We start from the raw sequence: 19,885 nt of genomic DNA on the forward strand, positions 1-19,885 counted from the left end.
CCATCAAGTCTTAGACAGTGTTCTAGATTATTACATGCAGAGGTTTTAGGTCCGATAATTAACACCGAATTTTTTCAGAATTTAGCAATAAGAAATTACTCGTCATCCAGTTTTTTATATCGACTATGCATTCCATTCGTTTTTCAAATTGGTATGTTTTTCTGGGCCGTGAAGAAATCTAGAGTCGAGTATCATCAGCATAACTGTGAAATCTAACACCATGTTTCCTGATGATATCTCCCAAGGTTTACATGTAAAGCCTGAAAAGTAACGGCCCTAGTACTGAGCCTTGAGGTACTCCATACTGCATTTGTGATCGATATGATACCTCTTTATTCACTGCTACAAATCATTTAACCAACTTACTTCAAAAAAGTATCAATACATACATTTTTTGGTTTTAATATTTATTATGTATGGTGTGGTAATCATTTTATAAAAGCAAATAATCCATAGGTTTACTGAATTGTGAATAACTGCCTAACAACCTATTTTCAGTCGTGACTTATTCACAGTACAGCAATGGGCTCTCATACCTTATTGCTTACTAATCTGTTCATGTGCAGTGTCATGTAATGTGATTATCAGCATGTCATGTAATTAATGGTGTGTGTGTGTAGGGCATCAATCTGTCCGGTGGTCAGCGGCAGAGAGTGAGTTTGGCCAGAGCGCTGTACAGTGAAGCGGACGTCTATCTGCTGGACGATCCTCTGTCTGCCGTCGACGCTCATGTCGCCAAACACATCTTTGACAAAGTCATCGGGCCTGAAGGGGCCCTCAAGGGAAAGGTATGCGCATGACTACTTCAAAGCATTTTCCCTGAAAATAATTTGAGTGAACTTGCAGTGGTCAGGACAATGGTCTAACATTGACCCATGTATGAGATGCACTCTCATCTGTCACAGTCAGACTGATGTGATTTAGCAGATCAGGGTAAAGTAATGTGCTGTTCCTACTCCAGACGCGGATACTGGTGACCCACGGGATCAGCTTCCTGCCGCAGGTGGACAACATCCTGGTGATGGTGGACGGACACGTGTCAGAAATGGGCTCCTACCAGGATCTGCTGAAGCAGAATGGAGCTTTTGCAGAGTTCCTCAGAAACTACTCTCTCGAGGATATCATCGAAGACGATGAACTCATTGGTACATGGAGAATTATTCATTATTTATTATACATATTATAAAATATGGTCCTAAATATAATTATGTAAATATTTATATTTTTAAGTTATAATAAATATTATATACATATATATGTATATGTGTGTGTATATATATATATATATATATATATATATATATATATATATATATATATATATAATGTATGTGTGTATATTTGTAATATTTATTTTTATGTTATAATTTATATATTTTTATTTATTATTCATATATTTAGAGTTTTTTATTTAGTTGTAATATATTATCAAGTATTTTTTTATTTTAACATTTATATATAGTTTTTTTTATTTATTAATTGGTAATACATAAGAAATATTTTTCATTCATATATTTAGATAGTATTTATTTGTTTATAATACACATAAAATGTTTGTAATTGATATATTGATATATTTGTTATTTGTAATACATATATTGGAATATTTATTATTTATATATTTAGATTATTTAGAGTATTTATTTGTTTATAATACATATTAATAAATAATTATTTATCTGTTTGTTGGTTGCATATTTATTTATTTCTACATATTATTAATTAAAATATTATGAATATATTTAGAAATAAAATAAAAAAGTATAACTTTCATTTTGATCTTATAGAAGTTCACTTTGACACTTAATGGTTTTTCAGTTTTGTTGGTTGACAGATATTTCGAAATAATTTTTTTTATTTATAATACATATTTATACATATTTGTAAAACATATATGAATTTTTTTATTAAAAACATTTTTATTTTTATTTATTATTTTGTTCATCATTTTTTTGTAATACATATTACCATGTTATTCACTATAAAATATTAGTTATGTATTTAAATGTTTGTTTATTTATGTATAATATATGTATGACTCAGTATTGCTTTAGTTTTGGTCTTACACTATGTTTTTCTGACTCTGATTCTCGATGGTTGTTCAGTTTCATTGGTTGATGCTGATGAGGAGGAGGAGTTTCCTGAAGATGCTCTCAGTAATCACACAGATATGGTGGATAACGAGCCTGTAGTCAATGAGGCGCGCAGACACTTCATGAGGTACACATGCATTTTTAATGCCTCTATCTCTGCCACTTGCTTTGGCTTTGTGAATCTGCTTTTACAAGCACTTCTGATGACAACAAATTTGGTTCCCGGCAAGCACTGCTTTTATTTTTCGGTGACTTTATGATATGATACAATTATGACACAATGCAGTTTGCATGCTGTATATCCAGTTTACAACCACCTAACATCACATTCAGTGGAATATACAAAAAAAAAATTATATACAACGGTTTTATTTATTCCTATTTGAATGTTTATAAATAAGCATCGTCCTATAGATGCATGCATTTGACAGGATTAATACATTTGGATTAAAAAACGCATGGGTGTTTGAGTTGGGATGTCCCATCAGTTTGTGCGTCTCTCTGTTGCAGGCAGATGAGCATCATGTCTAATGATCTGGAGAACCCAAAGAAAATGTCCCGGCGGCGGCGCTGCAGCGAGAGGAAGCACCCAGAGTCTCCGACCGAGAAGAAGGAGCTGAAGATGGACAAACTCATCCAGGCTGAGACGGCTGAGACCGGACGGGTTCGTGACTCCAGACCGCCCTCGTGTGGAGGACGAGAGTTTTGCACTTTTTAATGCTGTGAAATAACCCAAATATCTACTGTTAAGCACTTGTTTAGAGTGTTTTCTCTGTGTGTTGCAGGTGAAGTTTAAGGTGTATTGGGAGTATGCGAAGGCCGTGGGGCCGTTCCTGTCGGTCTTCATCTGTTTCCTGTACGGCTGCCAGAGCGCCGCCTCCATCGGAGCAAACTTCTGGCTGAGCGACTGGACGAACGACGCACAGAGCAACCGGACGCAGGACCAAGTGTCCATGAGGGTGGGGGTTTACGCCGCACTGGGCATTTCACAAGGTACAGTCAGATACTAATGCTACGCTAATGCTAATCTAACGAGTCTCGTCTGAATGTGTCATTTAACCAAGCACAGAAATACTGACTACACATGGTCATAGCATTTCATTCACAACCACCTTAAAGGGACAGTTCACCCAAAAAATCAGAACAGTCTTATCAAACCCATTTACCGCTTCACTGGAATCAAAAAGGAGAAATAATGAAGATTCACTCGCTTCTGTTAAAGTGAGCATGTCTGTCAAACTTTAGAAACAGCTTAAAACACTTCAAATCTATTATTCTCCATCCTGCGTATTAAAACTGGTGCATCAGGCTTGTTTACAAATTGTATGTCAAGTTCAAGAAATCTCATAAAATATTAAATTATGATAATTATATTATAATTATATTGATTATAATATATACAACTATGCATCTAATATAATTATAACTAAATGTTATGAATATTAAAATGCTATTACCGTAATAGTTAACTTTTTATCGCAAAAAGGCAATATTAGAGGTTGTAAGATGTTGTGTGGTGCAACTCCACAAAAATGTGACATTTATTAATATTTACTGTGATATTAATTCATGATATTTGCATGAGGAAAAATCTTTTTTTCTTTTACTCTAAATTAATATTTTTTAGGAGCAATTCATGTGTACACTTGCCTGTCCGGAAAATGTGGCATTTACCTTTTGGTTACACCAAAATACATTTAAAAAATGTAAATAAATGAATAAACAAAATAACTAAAAATTCCTAAAAAATAACCAAATCACATAAAAACAGCATTTTGGTACTGGGGATCGTAAATCATTTTAATAATTAGTTATTTACATACAGTTCCAACAATTTTGGTATAAAAGTTGTCAAAATCATATGAATCTAATGTAAAAACAAAGAGTGCATAGCAAGAATTGTTCATTTCGTTAACGAAAACTATGAAAATATTCCCTGACAACCTTTTTCCCATGAGCATCATTACACTATAGTGACTGTATTAACATGCAATAGCATTGACAAAAAAAAAAAAAGTTTAAAAATAAAACCTATATGCAAGACAGGACTCCATGTGTCTGAATGTATTAGGGTTGCCAGATGAGTTTATCTTCTTCGAGTTTAACTTTATCTTCTCAACCTGGCAACCATTCAGACATATATGTTCCTGTGGCTCAGTGGTAGAGCATTGGGTTAGCAGCGCAAGGTTGTTGTTTTATTCCCAGGGAACACATGTTAGGTAAAAAATGTATAGCCTAAATGCACTGTAAGTCGCTTTGAATAAATGCATAGATTTATTTTTAATTTAATTTAAATTGATTTATGCATTCTCAGTAGAAAAAGTGCTGATGACAAACAAAAAACAGGACTAAATACGATCAAAACTAGGCACATGTGTTTAAAAATGGACGTTTTTATCCTCTATTGCGAATACAGCGTTGTTGGCCGATCGAATTTGTCATTATACGGAAAAGAGCTGCGTTCATTTCTCCTTTTGCGTTCCTCTGAAGTCGAGTGCTGTCATGCACCTGGTGTTTTTGTGTGAACTCGTTCCCTGTGTGTATTTGTGCTGAGGACTGTGCTCGTGTTTGTCTCCCGCTCTGTAGCTCTCTCGTATCCCACAATCCCCTGCAGGTGTGTGTAGTGTAGTGATGCTGTGCTCCTCCTCTGGTCTCTCTAACACAGGCGTCCTGGTTATGTTTTCCTCCTTTACTCTGGCTCTGGGGAAAATCCAGGCCGCACGCAAGCTGCACCAGACCCTGCTGGACAACAAATTTCACACGCCCCAGTCTTTCTTTGACACCACCCCCATAGGCCGGATCATCAACCGCTTCTCCAAGGACATTTACGTGATCGACGAGGTCCTCCCGTCCACCGTGCTCATGTTCCTGGGCACCTTCTTTGCCTCTGTGTCCACCATGATTGTTATCATTTGCAGTACGCCCATATTCGCGCTGGTCATTGGCCCTCTGGCTTTGATTTACTTCTTTGTGCAGGTATTTTTGCCCTTTTTTGCAGCTGTACACCGGTTCTGGATGAGAGCGGGATAACGTTTGCTTTTCAGTTCCCTTTCGAGGAGTATTTGAGCGTGTGATTTCCAGGATATGGTACAGAGTCAGTCTGTGTAACACGTGTGATTTCTTCCTTCCTCTGTGTCTATATGGCTTTATTCAGACAGCGGGAAAATCTGATTTGTTAGTTATTGTTTTGGGTTTAATTGCACTATTAAAATAACAGATTTAACAGTCTCTTCGATTTACATTTATTCTGGCAATTAGGACACATCAATATAAAATCAAAGAAAATGTGCATTATTACTCTACACTGCAAATACTGATTTTCTTAGTGTTTTTTTTTTTTTTTTGCTTGCATTAAAACACAACTGCTTTCAATGCAAGTAAACAGTGATTTTTATTTATTTATTAGGACTTAAATAAGAATTTATGGAATTTTAAGACATCTTTTGTCATTTTAATTAGTATATTAATCTTAATAAATGTGTGTGTTAATTACATATCTAGAGAAGCAAATGAACTTAGTCTTTCATTTTTATATCAAATTAATTTATTATTATTATATAATTTAATTTAAATTAAATTAAAAATGAATGATAATTAATTATAATTATAATTCATTTAATTTTTATAAAATGTAAAATTTATTATTATTTAATTTTTTTTAATAATTTTTAAATTACATTTTAAATAAATTTTTCTGACCCCATTGTTTTTCTTTTCTTTTTCTTTATATATAAAAAGAAATAAATATATATATATATATATATATTTTTTTTTCTCTTGTGTTAAGCTAAAACTTAATTCATTTTGATGCATTTCCGAAAATAAAATAAAAAGTTCTGAGTTTTCAAAAATGTTCTATGTAAGTGTATCTTGATTTAAGACTTAGTATTACTTTAAGAATTTTCTGATATTTATTGTTGAAAACAACAACAGAAATACTGAGTAAGAGAATCATTTTTTTCAGTCTTCTGTATGTATACAAACAGTAGTTTAGAAGCATTTAATGCACAACAGTTTCTGGACACACACAGCTGATGTTATAACATGCAGAGATCAGATTTTCACGTGGTGTGAGCAAAGCCGTGTCTTGTGTGTCGTGTGTTTCCTGTTCCTCCCTCAGCGCCTGTTGCCCACTTCCTGCTTTGACTTCTGCTGCTGTCTGCTCTCACAATCACGCCCATCCATGAGCACAAACCATCACACAGTCACACACACACATGCACACAGGGACTCTGGGAGTGTCTGTCCGTCTCTGGTTTGTGCTTCACTAGCGCCCTCTGCTGATCATCAAACACAGCCACACTCCTCCAGTCACATCTGTGCTAGCCATCATCTTGTTCTTAGTTAATCATCCAAACCAGGTCTTTCCTATCAGTATCTGTGTCTTCTTTTCCAGTAAAAATGTCTTATCATTTACTTGAGGAAAAAAATGCTTTCTTGTTAAGTACCAAAAGGAGGAGTGAGTTTTTGTAAAAAATAAGGAGGAAATAAAATATTCTATATTCTTGTTTTAGACTTAAATTCACTGAAGTTTGATACATTTTGTTCTGAAAACAAGTCATTTTGCTTCTCAGGTAAATGTTTGGATAATTGTACTGGAGAATAGCACAATCATACTGAACATTTTTTTATTTAATTATTTATTTTTATCTCAGTTGTTGCTTCTAGACAGCAACGACACAATATTAACATCTTTTGTTTAGCCTTTAGACAGATAAAGACCCAGGTAATCTCATGTCTCTAGTAGTTTCAGATCACATCTTAATCATATCTCAGAAAATGCTTTACACTACATTTCAAAAGCTTGAGGTCGGTAAGATTTTTTATGTTTTTGAAAGACTCTTCTGCTCACCAAGGTTTTGCTTATCATAGTAAAAATTCTGAAATATTATTGCAATTTAAAACAGCTGTCCTCTATGTTAATATCTATTTAAAGTGTAATTTATTTCTGTGATGCTCCGCTGTATTTTCAGCATCATTCCTCCAGTCTTCAGTGTCACATGATCTTCAGAAATCAGAATAATATGATGATTTACTGCTCAAGAAACATTTCTGATTATTATCAGTGTTGAAAACATTTGTGTGGAAACCATCATAGATTTTACTTTTCATGATTCACAGATGAATAGAAAGTTCAGAAGAACGGCATTTATTAGAAACAGAAACACACTAATTACAGCCTAGATATTTAAAAGTATGCATTTATTTCTTACCGACCCCAAACTTTTGAACAGTTTTCATCAAAGCTACATTAAAATCTGTGAAGGTTATAGTCATTAGAATGCAGAATTTGAAACCAAAAGCAGTTTTCTGACTTCCACACGAGTCTGTTTCTCTCCTAGATGAGTGGAGACGGTGCCTGCTTCTGTCAGTGTTACACACACACACACACGCACACACACACACACGGTGCGAGGGCCGACCTCACTAACCCGTGTGCTGCCCTTCAACAGGTGCGCTGATTCTGGCCAACTGTTTACTGTGCCGGGCGTACAGCATGCTGAAGGCGGCCCACCAGACGCACCTCCACATGCTCCACGCCATTCTGAGGGCCCCGCAGGCCTTTTTCGAGGCCACACCCTCTGGGCGGGTCTTGAACCGCTTCAGCAAAGACGTGGACACAATAGACTCTGTCATTCCAGAAAATATTGATATCTGGATGCGCACTTTCTGGTACACAGTAAATGTGCTGATCGTATGCTCTGCCCTCACCCCTATGTTCCTCATAGTCATAGTGCCGTTAATGCTGTTCTATTGGTGGGTCCAGGTAAATAGGAACAAGTCTGCTAACTCATTAATACAGCATGCTAACATGTTGTTGTTGTTGATGTTGTGTTCTAGCTGCATTATCATTATGTGGTAGTGTTGTAGTGCGACACCGTGTGTGTGTGTGTGTGTGTGTGTGTGTGTGTGTGTGTGTGTGTGTGTGTGTGTGTGTGTGTGTGTGGTTTGGTCATTCTGTTGTAGTGTGCTCAGCGAGTCGCTCTCTGATCGTTTAGTCGTGGCTGTTCTTTACCCAAACATGCAGTATAGCACAAATCCCTGCGTTTTAGTTTCTATTAATATTCTGTATTATATCAAAAGTATAACAATTTGAGTCAAAAGTAGTAGTATTTTATTATAATTATTATTTTTAAGAATATTAAGTAGTATGCAATTTGTCTTATTATAGTATCTACTATATGTTGTACTATTATACCATTATTTACTATCATTGCAATCATTTATTATTATTATTATTATAAAAAATACATTATTACAATAATTTGTTAAATGATATGCTATTAATACTATTACTAGTAATGATAATAATAATTAGTTTCGGGATATAATCGTTAACATTGTTACAGTAAATTATTATTATTATGTAATTATATGTTACTTCATTAAACTGTTATAAATAATAATAATAATTTTAACAGTTTTAATAAATGCTTTTTTGCAGTAATTTATCAAATTATATTATATTGATACTACAACTAGTATTAATTATATTTGTTACTCTATTGTTTATGAAATTATTGTTAAATTCAATATTATTAAATTAAATTCATTATTAAAGGATTTAATGCAGCTGTTAGTACTATTACTAAATATTATTGTCATATAATTTAAATGTTGCAATAAATTATTATGATTAATGTAAAGTAGTAGTAATAAAAATAATAATTATTTATATAAATATTTTTTATTATAATTATATAATAATATATTATTATATTATATCATATTTTATAATGTAATTAAATGATTATTTATTATTTATTTATTTATTTTATCAATTAATTTCTTAGTACTTTTGCATATAGTAAACAGTATGTTCCTCGTAAACTTCATATTCCATATTATCAATCATAATATGAGAATGACCCATTTTTTTTAAAGTAATACAGGCAGGTAAAGAACAGCCTTTTACTGTGGAGTTAGCTTTAGCAGGAGTAGAAGTGAAGTGTTTTGTCTTGTACTGAACATGGTTTGAAGTGTTTTGCTGTGCTGCATCTCATCACTTGATCAGTCTGATCTCCATCACATCACATCAGCGTTCACACTGCTCTAACACTAACAGTGTAGCGTTTAGCTGACAGTACTAATGCTAGCGCTCTTAACAGACAGGACTTTAACTTGTTCCTGGAGTTATTTTAATGAAAGAACTGGGGATGTGAGAGGGTCCACGAGTAAGAAGTGGATTTGGAGGTGTGTCCCGCTGTTAAAGGAACAGTTCAGATAAAGATTAATAAAAAGTGTGCTCACCCTAAAGTCATCCGAGATATAGATGAGTGTATTTCTTCATCAGATTTGGAGAAATGTCATCAGAGTCTCATCAATGGATGCTCTGCAGTGAATGGGTGCCGTCAGAATGACAGCTGATAAAAACATCACAATAATCCACAGCGCTCCAGTCCATTTTTTTTTTTTTTTTTAAACTTTAAAAAATTACTCTTAATGATGGATTTATTTTTTACAAACACACAGGTTTTGTCTTCTCCAAACATTAACTGATGGACTGGAGTGCTGTGGATTATTGTGATGTTTTTATCAGACTCTCATTCTGACGGCACCCATTCACTGCAGAGCATCCATTGATGAGACACTGATGCAATGCTACATTTCTCCAAACCTGATGAAGAAACAAACTCATCCCAATCTCAGATAGCCTGAGCGTGAGCACATTTTAAGCTAATGAAAGTTTTTGGGGGACCTGTTCCTTACTAATATTCAAGCTACTAACAACATAGTGTTAAATTCTGCTTTACCTGTTCAGATCCTAATTACAAGTAGTTAAAGGAAAACAGCATTACGGTGATGACAAAAATATCGTGTAAAATCTGCTACCGTATAATAATGATGTTTTTTAAGATAGTGTTTCAGATGTATCTTTGGTGCAGTTCTGGTCTAGTCTCTCTACTGTGATTCTCAAGATGTTTAATTCAGTAAAATTCCAATCTCTCATTGCATTATTTTAACTTGGTCTTGCATCCCTCCTGATTATAATTTAATTTCACACACAGTCTCTCTTTGACGTATTGCTTTGGCCTTGCATGGCTCTGACTGGCTTTCTATATTTTCTGTGCGATGACTAAATGAATCACTTGCTGCATGCAACCAAAATATCAAATGCATTCTTTTAAATTCTCACTGATTTCATTATACACACAAACACAGGAACGCACGAAGCCAAACCAAACACTACGACATTATGATAGTGTTTGATCCCGTTTACATTTGATCCCTTAATGTGAACATTGTTTTGATATATTTGGATGTTTAAAGATAGCCATATCATGTATTGTTAAATGTTGTTTGATAATTGATTAAAAGCGAGGATTCCAGAAACTAAATTAAACTGTAAATTAAAATTTGGACATCGTGGTTTGTCTGAACAAAGGAATGTTTGGATTATCTAGAATCCCATACAGTTTATCATAAGTAATCTTATATCTTTTAAATTATTCCTCAAGGACACATTCAGTTTATCAAAGACATTTCTAATGTTGCAAAAGATTTCGGTTTCAAACAAATACTGTGAACTTTCTATTCATCAAAGAATCCTGAAATGCATCACAGTTTTTGCAAAAATATAATGTAGCATAACTGTTTTCAACATTAAACATAATCATAAATGATTCTTGAGCAGCAAATCTGAATATAAGAATGATTTCTGAAGATCATGTGACACTGAAGACTGAAGTAATGATGCTGAAATAGTTTACTTTTAATCAGCAGAACATGCATCTGTCAGAAACAGATCCCAAACTGTATTCTGCATAAGACAAAAGAGAAATTACCAATGATATCTGCATCGGAGGGCAAACTGAAAATGTCCACCGTATTACCGTATTTTTCGGACTATAAGTCGCACCTGAGTATAAGTCGCATCAGTCCAAAAATACGTCATGATGAGGAAAAAAACATATATAAGTCGCACTGAACTATAAGTCGCATTTATTTAGAACCAAGAACCAAGAGAAAACATTACCATCTCCAGCCACGAGAGGGCGCTCTATGTGTTCAGTGTAGACTACAGGAGAACTGAGCAGCATAGAGCGCCCTCTGGTGTCTGTGGACGGTAATGTCTTCTATTGGTTAATTTGTCTTAGTTAATTTCTCTTGGCTCATGTCAAATTAATTTTATAGTCTGGAAAATACGGTATATAGAAGCTTTTGGCCACCATAAAATAATTTCCATTCATTTTTCTCTTACTGACCAAACTTTCCTATGGAGTTCAGACAAACTGAACAATATTAAGTCATTGTTCTTGACTGAAGTGCATTTAATGCCTAACTTTAAAGCCTTAATTGAAAAGACTTGAGAAGCAAGAAAACTGCATGTTGCCAGTCAAATGATGAGAATCCTCGCTCATTTGTATATTTTTGTATATGTAATATTCCTGTTGTATGCTGTACATATATATATGATGTTGTTGTAATAGCATCGTGTTTATTTCTCTCCCTGGTTTCCTCTCTAGAGGTTTTATGTAGCCACGTCTCGGCAGCTTAAGAGATTGGAGTCTGTCAGTAGGTCTCCTATATATTCTCATTTTTCGGAGACCATCACAGGCACTAGCGTGATCCGCGCCTACGGGCGAAACGCTGCCTTTGTTCTCATGAGCGATATGAAAGTGGATGAGAACCAAAAGAGTTACTACCCTGGTATTGTTTCCAACAGGTAGGTTTGGTCTCGCTCTCGTTTGGATGCATGCATGTTTTTATTCGTTAGCCTCTGCTTCACAGAAAATAACACACTTGCTTTTTTACGGGAAATATCTTTGTGAATTCAGTGTGGAGACGTGACGGTGTTGTGTTTGGATGCACACAGGTGGTTGGGGGTTCGCATCGAGTTTATCGGCAATTGCATTGTGCTGTTTGCTGCTCTGTTTGCTGTGATTGGGAAGGACAAACTCAGCCCCGGATTGGTCGGTCTGTCCGTGTCATATGCTCTTCAGGTGAAATCACACTCATAATGTTCTGTATAATAATCATAACATGCACCTTTTTTTTTTTTTTACTGTATTTTATTATAACTGCATCTCCTGATGCTCGAAAACGTATCGTAGGACTTACGAGAAATACTGTTCTGTACTGTGTTTTTATTTTTGAAAAAGTCTCTTCTGCTTATTTGCTCAAAAACACTTTACCGTCACTTTTGATCAATTTAATGCATCCTATTAGTTCTGACTGTATTTCTGATCAAATAAATGCAGCCTTGGTTAGCAGAAGAACTAACACAAAAACATTTCTTTTGACTGGTTGTTTATGCATTTTTAAATCTAATTCTTTTATCCAAAGCAACTTGAAATAGAAAAGCGTTCGCAGTTCATCACAGAGCCAACAATATTCACTCGATACAATGTCACGTTTATTATAAGCTAGATTACGAAAAAGAGAAATGCAATGTTTTGGTGCAAATAAAATCTGCATCAACGATTGCTATTTCTGCTGAACAGGTCACCATGTCCCTGAACTGGATGGTGAGGATGACCTCTGACCTCGAGAGCAACATAGTAGCAGTGGAGCGAGTGAAGGAGTATTCAGAGACGCAGACTGAGGTACACATCCGCCGTCATCATATAATCATTTCCCTAGGGTTCAGAAATCATCTGCACGAGCAAGACTTTGAATATCAGTATTAAAGCTGGTGCAGTAGACAGCAGGAGCTGATTGTGAGTCATTGAAATCGAACCCGTAGGCTCCATGGATAGTGAAGGACAAGCAGCCTCCTCCGGACTGGCCTCCGAAGGGGAACGTGGAGTTCGTAGACTACAGCGTGAGGTATCGCGAGGGACTGGACCTGGTGCTGAGGAACGTCTCGCTGAAGGTCAAAGGAGGAGAGAAGGTGAGCATTGACCTGTTACTTCACCCGGAGTACTGTAAAGAGTGATGATTATTAGGATCACCATGTGACTCTTTTTCCACATCACAGTGATTGCTAAAGCCTTTACACATCTTTGAAGAAGAATAGTAAAGAATCAGAACATTTGCAAAAATTTGGCATGAATTATACTAATCATTGCATTTAGTATATTGTGTAATTTTGAGTTTATATCGTAATTAGTACTTTTTTTCTTAGAAATGCATATTTATATTTTGTGATTTTTAGTTTGCATCTCAAATGTTTAACTCAGAATTGCATGCATAATGTGTAATTTTGAGTATTTCAAGAAATGCACTTGTATTTTGAGTGTGTATCTAATAATTATGACCTGCGGATTTATATCTTGCACATTTTATTTATTTATTTATTATATATCAAGATAATTGCTAAAAAAGATTTGTGCATTTATATCTTTGTTTATATGTCATCATTTGACTTTTTTCTCAGAAATGCACATTTATCTATATAATGCAATGTTGAGTTTATATCATAATTATGACCGTTTTCTCATAATTTAGCATTTATATCTTGCCATTTTTAGTTTCTATCTCATAATCATGTCCTTTTTCTAAAATGCAAATTTATATCCTGCAATTTTGAGCTTATATCTCAAAATTATGCTTGTTTTTTCTCAGAAATGCAATATTTATATCTTGCAATTTTTAGTTTGTATCGCAAATATTTAACCGTTTTCTCAGAATTGCATTTGCGATGTGTAATTTTGAGTTTATATCTCACAAATATGATTTGTTTTCTCAGATCTGCACATTTATATATTGCAATTTTGAGTTATATCTCATAATTTTGACCCTTTTTTTCACAATTGCACATTAATGTAATGAAGAATCTTAAATACTGTTGCACTTCCCTTCTTCTCCATGACAAGCGGGCGTCAGGAACAGGAAATGATTGGTTTACAGGCCAACCGCATTATTTGTGTGTTCCTTTACGCATCACATAAGCAGTGTTTGATGGTTTGAGTTCCTAACTGGATGCGTGTGTCTCTTCAGATCGGTATCGTCGGACGGACAGGTGCTGGAAAGTCCTCCATGACTCTGTGTCTGTTTCGTCTGCTGGAGGCGGCGGATGGAGAGATCGTGATCGACGAGGTGAAGATCTCTGAGATCGGCCTGCACGACCTCCGCTCCAAACTCACCATCATCCCTCAGGTGACTCTTTTGGCTTTTTCTCGGGCTTTGTTGGTGGTAAAGCATCTGTTTTAATTTAAGCACAGCTTGGGAATGGTGTTTACTGCTGTGTTAGCACTGCACTCATGATGGCTCAGCAGAAAAAGCTCATTTCCCCATTCAGAGCCATAAAGCGGTTGATAGTGATTTTGATGCCAAAGCACCTTCAGGCTCACTAAACTCTGGCTAATTAGCCTGTTATAAACTAATGGCCTGTTAGCTTGTGTCCAGATTATTAACATGTTGTTTGTTTTCTCTAGTAAAACCTGTTCTTAACCTCATTTCACCTTTTAACAGTTGCTGAAATGCTGCAGTGTTTTAATGTGTTTTGCTCAGCACCATTCATTATTCACAGCGATGACAGGACAGCAGTTTTATTCAAATTCTGTATATATTTAAAGTATTCAAATATATATCAAATATATATATATATATATATATATATATATATATATATATATATATATATATATATATTATATAAATATTTTTTTCATTCATTTTCATTAAAAGCAGGAGTTCTGCTGCTTATATCATTTAACTGATAATTTATTTTAATTACGATTTTATGTTTTATTCAATAAGTAACTTATTTCTTTCACATATATTAGCTCATAAACAATACAGCGTTTGTTAAATATTGAGTTTAATGAAGTTAAATATTGCATTTTCTTTTTAATTGATTTGTATTAATAGCAGGATTTTTTGTGCCAATTATTTAATTTATAGTTTATTATTTTTTTATATTATTTATTTAGTAAATTAATTATTATTTAACATGGGCAGCTATAAATTCAGCAGTACAGCATTAGTTAAATATTTTCTTTTTTAATTAAAATATGAATTAATGTTATTACATTATCCTTTTTTAATTAATTTAATTAATTTATTATAATTATGTATATTATTTAATAAGATATTATTTAACTGTGACAGCTATAAATTCAAGTAAATACTGAGTTCAGTAAAGTTCTTTTTTTTGAAAAATCAAATGCATTTTACATTTTTTTAATTGATTTATTATAATTTTATTTATTATTTAATAACATATTATTTAACTGTGACAGCTATAAATTCAAGTAAATATTTAGTTCAGTGAAGTTAAATCTAATGTATGTTTAAAAAAAAAATCGAATGTATGTTAATGTTAATTTTCTTCTTTTTTTGTATTAATTTGCATTAATAGCAGGAATTCATGCTGCTTATATTATTTAATTTATTAATTAATAATAATTTTGCCAATATGCTTGAGTCCTTCCATTCACATTGATTCATGCTGATGATAAATAAATGCTGTTTAAGTGAGTTTAATGGTTATAAATGTTTTGTGTAACACAGTATCTGACAGTGCAGTGTATTGTGGGATTGATGTGTGTTTGCAGGAGCCCGTCCTTTTCTCTGGGACTCTGCGGATGAACCTCGATCCCTTTGAGAAATACACTGATGAAGAAGTGTGGAAAGTGCTGGAACTCTCTCATCTGAAGAAGTTTGTCAGCAACCAGACGTCCAAACTGGACCTGGAGTGCTCCGAAGGAGGAGAAAACCTCAGGTACAAGCAGGAGCAATACAGCTATATGGGCTGTGCATTACATCACAACATATTTATTAAAAAAACACTGTTATTTTAACCTTTTAAGTCATTTTTGACTGGTTGTTTTGGTTGTTTAAATATTTCACCTTTTTCAGAATGGGACCTCTTCACTTGATGCGTGAACATAAACATGAAAAAAAGAAATAGTCACGCTTACATTTCTAATGAAAACATTTGTACTGCGCCCAAACAAAATCATACTTTTTCATTCTAAAGTAATTTTTTTTTTTTTTTTGATGTCAACTTCAAATTTGGAACACAACTTAATTCATTGCTTTGTTTTTCAAACAGTTTAGACTGAAATATGTTAAGTAAATATTTAATGTAAAATGTAAAGATAGTATATGCATTTTTTATAATAATAAACTTCTGTAACTTTTTTCTGCTATTGTCTTCTTTAAAACGAGACAAAACTTGAGTCTGTGCTTCAAAACATTTAAGACTGAATACATATAAATATAATTTAAATATAATAAATATTAATATATATTTTATTTGATATAGATAATTTAATATGAATTAGTACAATAAAGTAAATACAAAATATTAAATAAAAAACTTTATCAAAATTAAAAAGTACATTATTTTCAGTGAAATAAATGAATGAATGAATGAGTGAATGAATGAATGAATAAATTAATGAATGAATAAATGAATAAATGAATGGACTGCCACAAAAGCAGCCTCAGAGGGTTCAGGCAAAAAAGGCACTAGTTCATGCACAATTAGTTTCTCTATATTTGCTGTAAGTGTGGTGCATTATGAGTGTGTTTATGTATAGCGTGTTGTTGTGTGTTCAGTGTGGGTCAGAGGCAGCTGGTGTGTTTAGCGCGAGCTTTACTGAGGAAGACCAGGATCCTGGTCCTGGATGAAGCCACGGCTGCCGTCGATCTGGAGACGGACGATCTCATCCAGTCCACCATCCGCACACAGTTCGAGGACTGCACCGTTTTCACCATCGCTCACAGACTCAACACTATCATGGACTACACCAGGTACATCCAATCACACAAACACAATTCTCATTTCTTACTACACTTGAGCTGCAGGTTCCACAAATACAGTCTGCTGCACTGGACCACGTCACATTTTCTCACAAAAAAAGATGATGCATTCTATAGCATTTTTGCATTTGACGATCACTTGTTGAGTGAAATAGTCTTATATTCTCTCATAATCAGCAGAAAAACACCTTTTTTTTGCAAATATTTAATTATAAATTTTAAATACTCTGATTTTACATTGGACTTTGTTTTGTTTTTGTAGTTAATCTATTATTGCATTGCATTTATTATTAAAGTAATACTGATTCATAAGTTCTTTGACCAGAGTAATAATAATCATGAATGGCATTTGGCACATGATAAAATAGCAGAAAATTGTATGTATATATTTTTTTTTTATGTCAAATGTATTTTATTTGCAATTTCAAAGTATTCATAAATAATAATGCATCACTAATTTTTCATAATTTTGAGCTAACATTGAATAATTATTTTTCCAGATGCACGTTATTTTTCTCATTTTTGGCATCACTGACAGATGCAGCACAAACTCAGCTCTGTTATAGTTATTTTCGCTTTAAGTAAAGCTTTTATGATATCAGAAGTTTTGATACCATTCATATAATTCTTGTCATCAGTTTTAATATTATAAACTCTAATAATAACCTAACTTACGTAAAAGAAAATCTCTCAAGCTTACTGAAGACAAATAAACAGTAGGATAAAATACGAACATAGAAACAAATTAAAGGACAAAAACTACAAGAATAAAGACACTAATGAAATAGACTTATGTGAAAAACTTCAAGCACTAGAAATAAGAACTTAAATTCTTTTCTGAATTGCAAGTAATAAAGTCAAATTCTGAGGGGAAAAAAAACGGTTTTCTTACAATTCTGACTTTATTTCTCAGAATTGTGTGATATGAATTCTCAATTCTGAGAAACAAACTATCTAAAAATTAAATCATGCAATTATGATTCTCAGTTTATATCTCAATTCTGAGGGGAGAAAAAAATCTAAATTTTGAGACAAAATGTAAGAATTGTGCAATTTTAAAAAGTCCCAAATACCTATTTCTTTATTAATTGGCAGAAATACAATTCCATACAAAAGTGATTTGAGTCGAAAGCAGTGAGATATTTTCTCTTTTATTGTTTGAATTACATTAATGACAGCAGCAGGCTTATTAGGCTGCTGTCACTTTAAGACCTAATGCACGGATCTAATATACTGACAAAATTGCACAATTCTGACTTCTTTTTGTCAGAATTTTGAGATATAAACTTGTAATTGCAAGTAATAAAGTCAAATTCTGAGGGGGGAAAAACTGTTTTCTTACAATTGTGAGTTTATATCTCACAATTTTAACTTTATTATATTGTCGCAGTGAGATATTTTCTCTTTTATTGTTTGAATAACATTAATGACAGCAGCAGGCTTATTAGGCTGCTGTCACTTTAAGACCTAATGCACGGATCTAATATACACTTGACACTCTTGCATTTTCTTTCTCAACTATTTACCTTCACTTAAGACATAAACAGCTGTGTGTACAACTCATTTATTAGGTGTGAGCCCAGTAATGCATGTCTAGCAGTATATCGCCAAGCCATATCATTCTTCTGAAGCGGTGCATGTGCGTTTCTGTTGTGACAGGGTGCTGGTTTTGGACAAGGGACAGATTGCAGAGTTCGACACACCGACTAACCTGATCGCTCAGAAAGGAATCTTCTATGGGATGGCTAAAGACGCGGGTCTGGTGTGAGCCGCTATGCTGTAAACCGCAGTGCCTTCACACAGTATCACACACACAGTGCCAGTGAATGTAATGTTGTTTTGTTTTTACTCAACAGCGAAAGCTACATCTAGGATCTTTTATTGTTTTTACATTATTGTTGTTTTTTCTATGACTACAGTGCCACTGTTACTGAACGAGTCGTTTCATGACCAAGCAGTCTATTTTTGTACTGTATTATTTAAGTCACTTTTTGAAGTTGTTCATTAGGGAAGATTTCTGTGTGATTCCTTTTGTAAACCAAATCTGTAAAAACTTGAATTCTGTTAGCAGAATTGGAGTATTGTTGCATTTATTAAAAAAAAAAAGTAATACTGTTTCTATGTGTATCCTGGAAATTCTGTGTCCAAAAGTCATTTTTATTTTCATTCATAAACATCCTTTTTGGAGTGCCACTTTTATATTTTAATTTATATATTTTTAGTGCATTTACATTTACAATTAATTGTAACTTATTTTAAATATTATTTTTGATCTCTGATTGCTGTAAACTCATAAACAATACAGCATGATAGTGAATTTTTCATAGTTTTGAAAAAACATTTATGCTAGCCACCTATAAATTATAATTATAATATTACTACTTATAAGTATTATTATTATCACTATACTTATAATATCATTATACTATTATAAAAAATTAATAAAAAAATTATACTTTTTCAATGTTTCGCAAGTTTTTTTTTTTTTGACCAGAGAAGCAATCATGAACTTATGAATTATTTATATATATATATATATATATATATATATATATATATATTTTTTTTTTTTTTTTTTTTTTTTTTTTTTTATTATAGTTTCTTCATAATTTTGACAAAACCTCATCTATGCTATATTATAATTATAATTTCATATAATCATTGCATAATGTTTTTCACAGTTTCACTACTACTGATATAAATTGTATTGTTTTTCCCCATTTTATATATTTGTTTTTTCTTTATTTGTAATTTATTGTAATTATAGTTCAATATATTGTTTCATAATTGTGGCAGCTATTCAACATACATCATTGCTTTTTCGTTGTTGTTGTTTTTTTTTTTTTTTTTTGTTTTTTTTCATTTTAACAAAACTTTATCTACACTGTCCCAATTAATCTTAAATACATTTTAATATACTCAAAAGCTGCTTTGGTTTTTAATTACAATTAGTTTTTTAATTAGTTTTTGATGAGAGTAGTGATAATAAACGTCCACTTTCACTCAGATAAAACTATGGCCATAAACCCAGTTAAATGAACTATAGATTTTATAGATGTAATCTATTTTTAAATACAAGTTTAAATAAGTTCAGGTGAAGCTGAAGTTGAAATTAAAGATAATTCAGAATTGTATTG

General features: G+C 33.1%; 1 protein-coding gene across 5 annotated transcripts in view; it reads left to right on the plus strand.

The window, feature by feature from the left end:
* abcc3 (ATP-binding cassette, sub-family C (CFTR/MRP), member 3) overlaps window positions 1-18,865 on the plus strand; it is a 217,967-nt gene extending 199,102 nt beyond the window's left edge. For 2 of the 5 annotated variants that reach the window (XM_052570621.1, XM_052570619.1), the window contains 14 exons: window positions 621-788; window positions 962-1,145; window positions 2,106-2,220; window positions 2,604-2,757; window positions 2,879-3,086; window positions 7,547-7,860; window positions 11,561-11,760; window positions 11,911-12,037; window positions 12,539-12,640; window positions 12,781-12,927; window positions 13,977-14,135; window positions 15,536-15,702; window positions 16,545-16,739; window positions 18,408-18,865. In XM_052570621.1, the coding sequence (XP_052426581.1) occupies window positions 621-788; window positions 962-1,145; window positions 2,106-2,220; window positions 2,604-2,757; window positions 2,879-3,086; window positions 7,547-7,860; window positions 11,561-11,760; window positions 11,911-12,037; window positions 12,539-12,640; window positions 12,781-12,927; window positions 13,977-14,135; window positions 15,536-15,702; window positions 16,545-16,739; window positions 18,408-18,516 (2,349 nt within the window). In that variant the 3' untranslated portion in view covers window positions 18,517-18,865. Of the gene's footprint in view, window positions 1-620; window positions 789-961; window positions 1,146-2,105; window positions 2,221-2,603; window positions 2,758-2,878; window positions 3,087-4,758; window positions 5,070-7,546; window positions 7,861-11,560; window positions 11,761-11,910; window positions 12,038-12,538; window positions 12,641-12,780; window positions 12,928-13,976; window positions 14,136-15,535; window positions 15,703-16,544; window positions 16,740-18,407 lie in introns of those variants that run through there. The other 3 variants (XM_052570620.1, XM_052570623.1, XM_052570622.1) reach the window with 3 other exon arrangements.
* The last annotated feature ends 1,020 nt before the right edge of the window (window positions 18,866-19,885 follow it).

Source organism: Carassius gibelio, chromosome B12 (genome assembly GCF_023724105.1).
Source record: "Carassius gibelio isolate Cgi1373 ecotype wild population from Czech Republic chromosome B12, carGib1.2-hapl.c, whole genome shotgun sequence".
Classification (NCBI taxonomy): Eukaryota; Metazoa; Chordata; class Actinopteri; order Cypriniformes; family Cyprinidae; genus Carassius; species Carassius gibelio.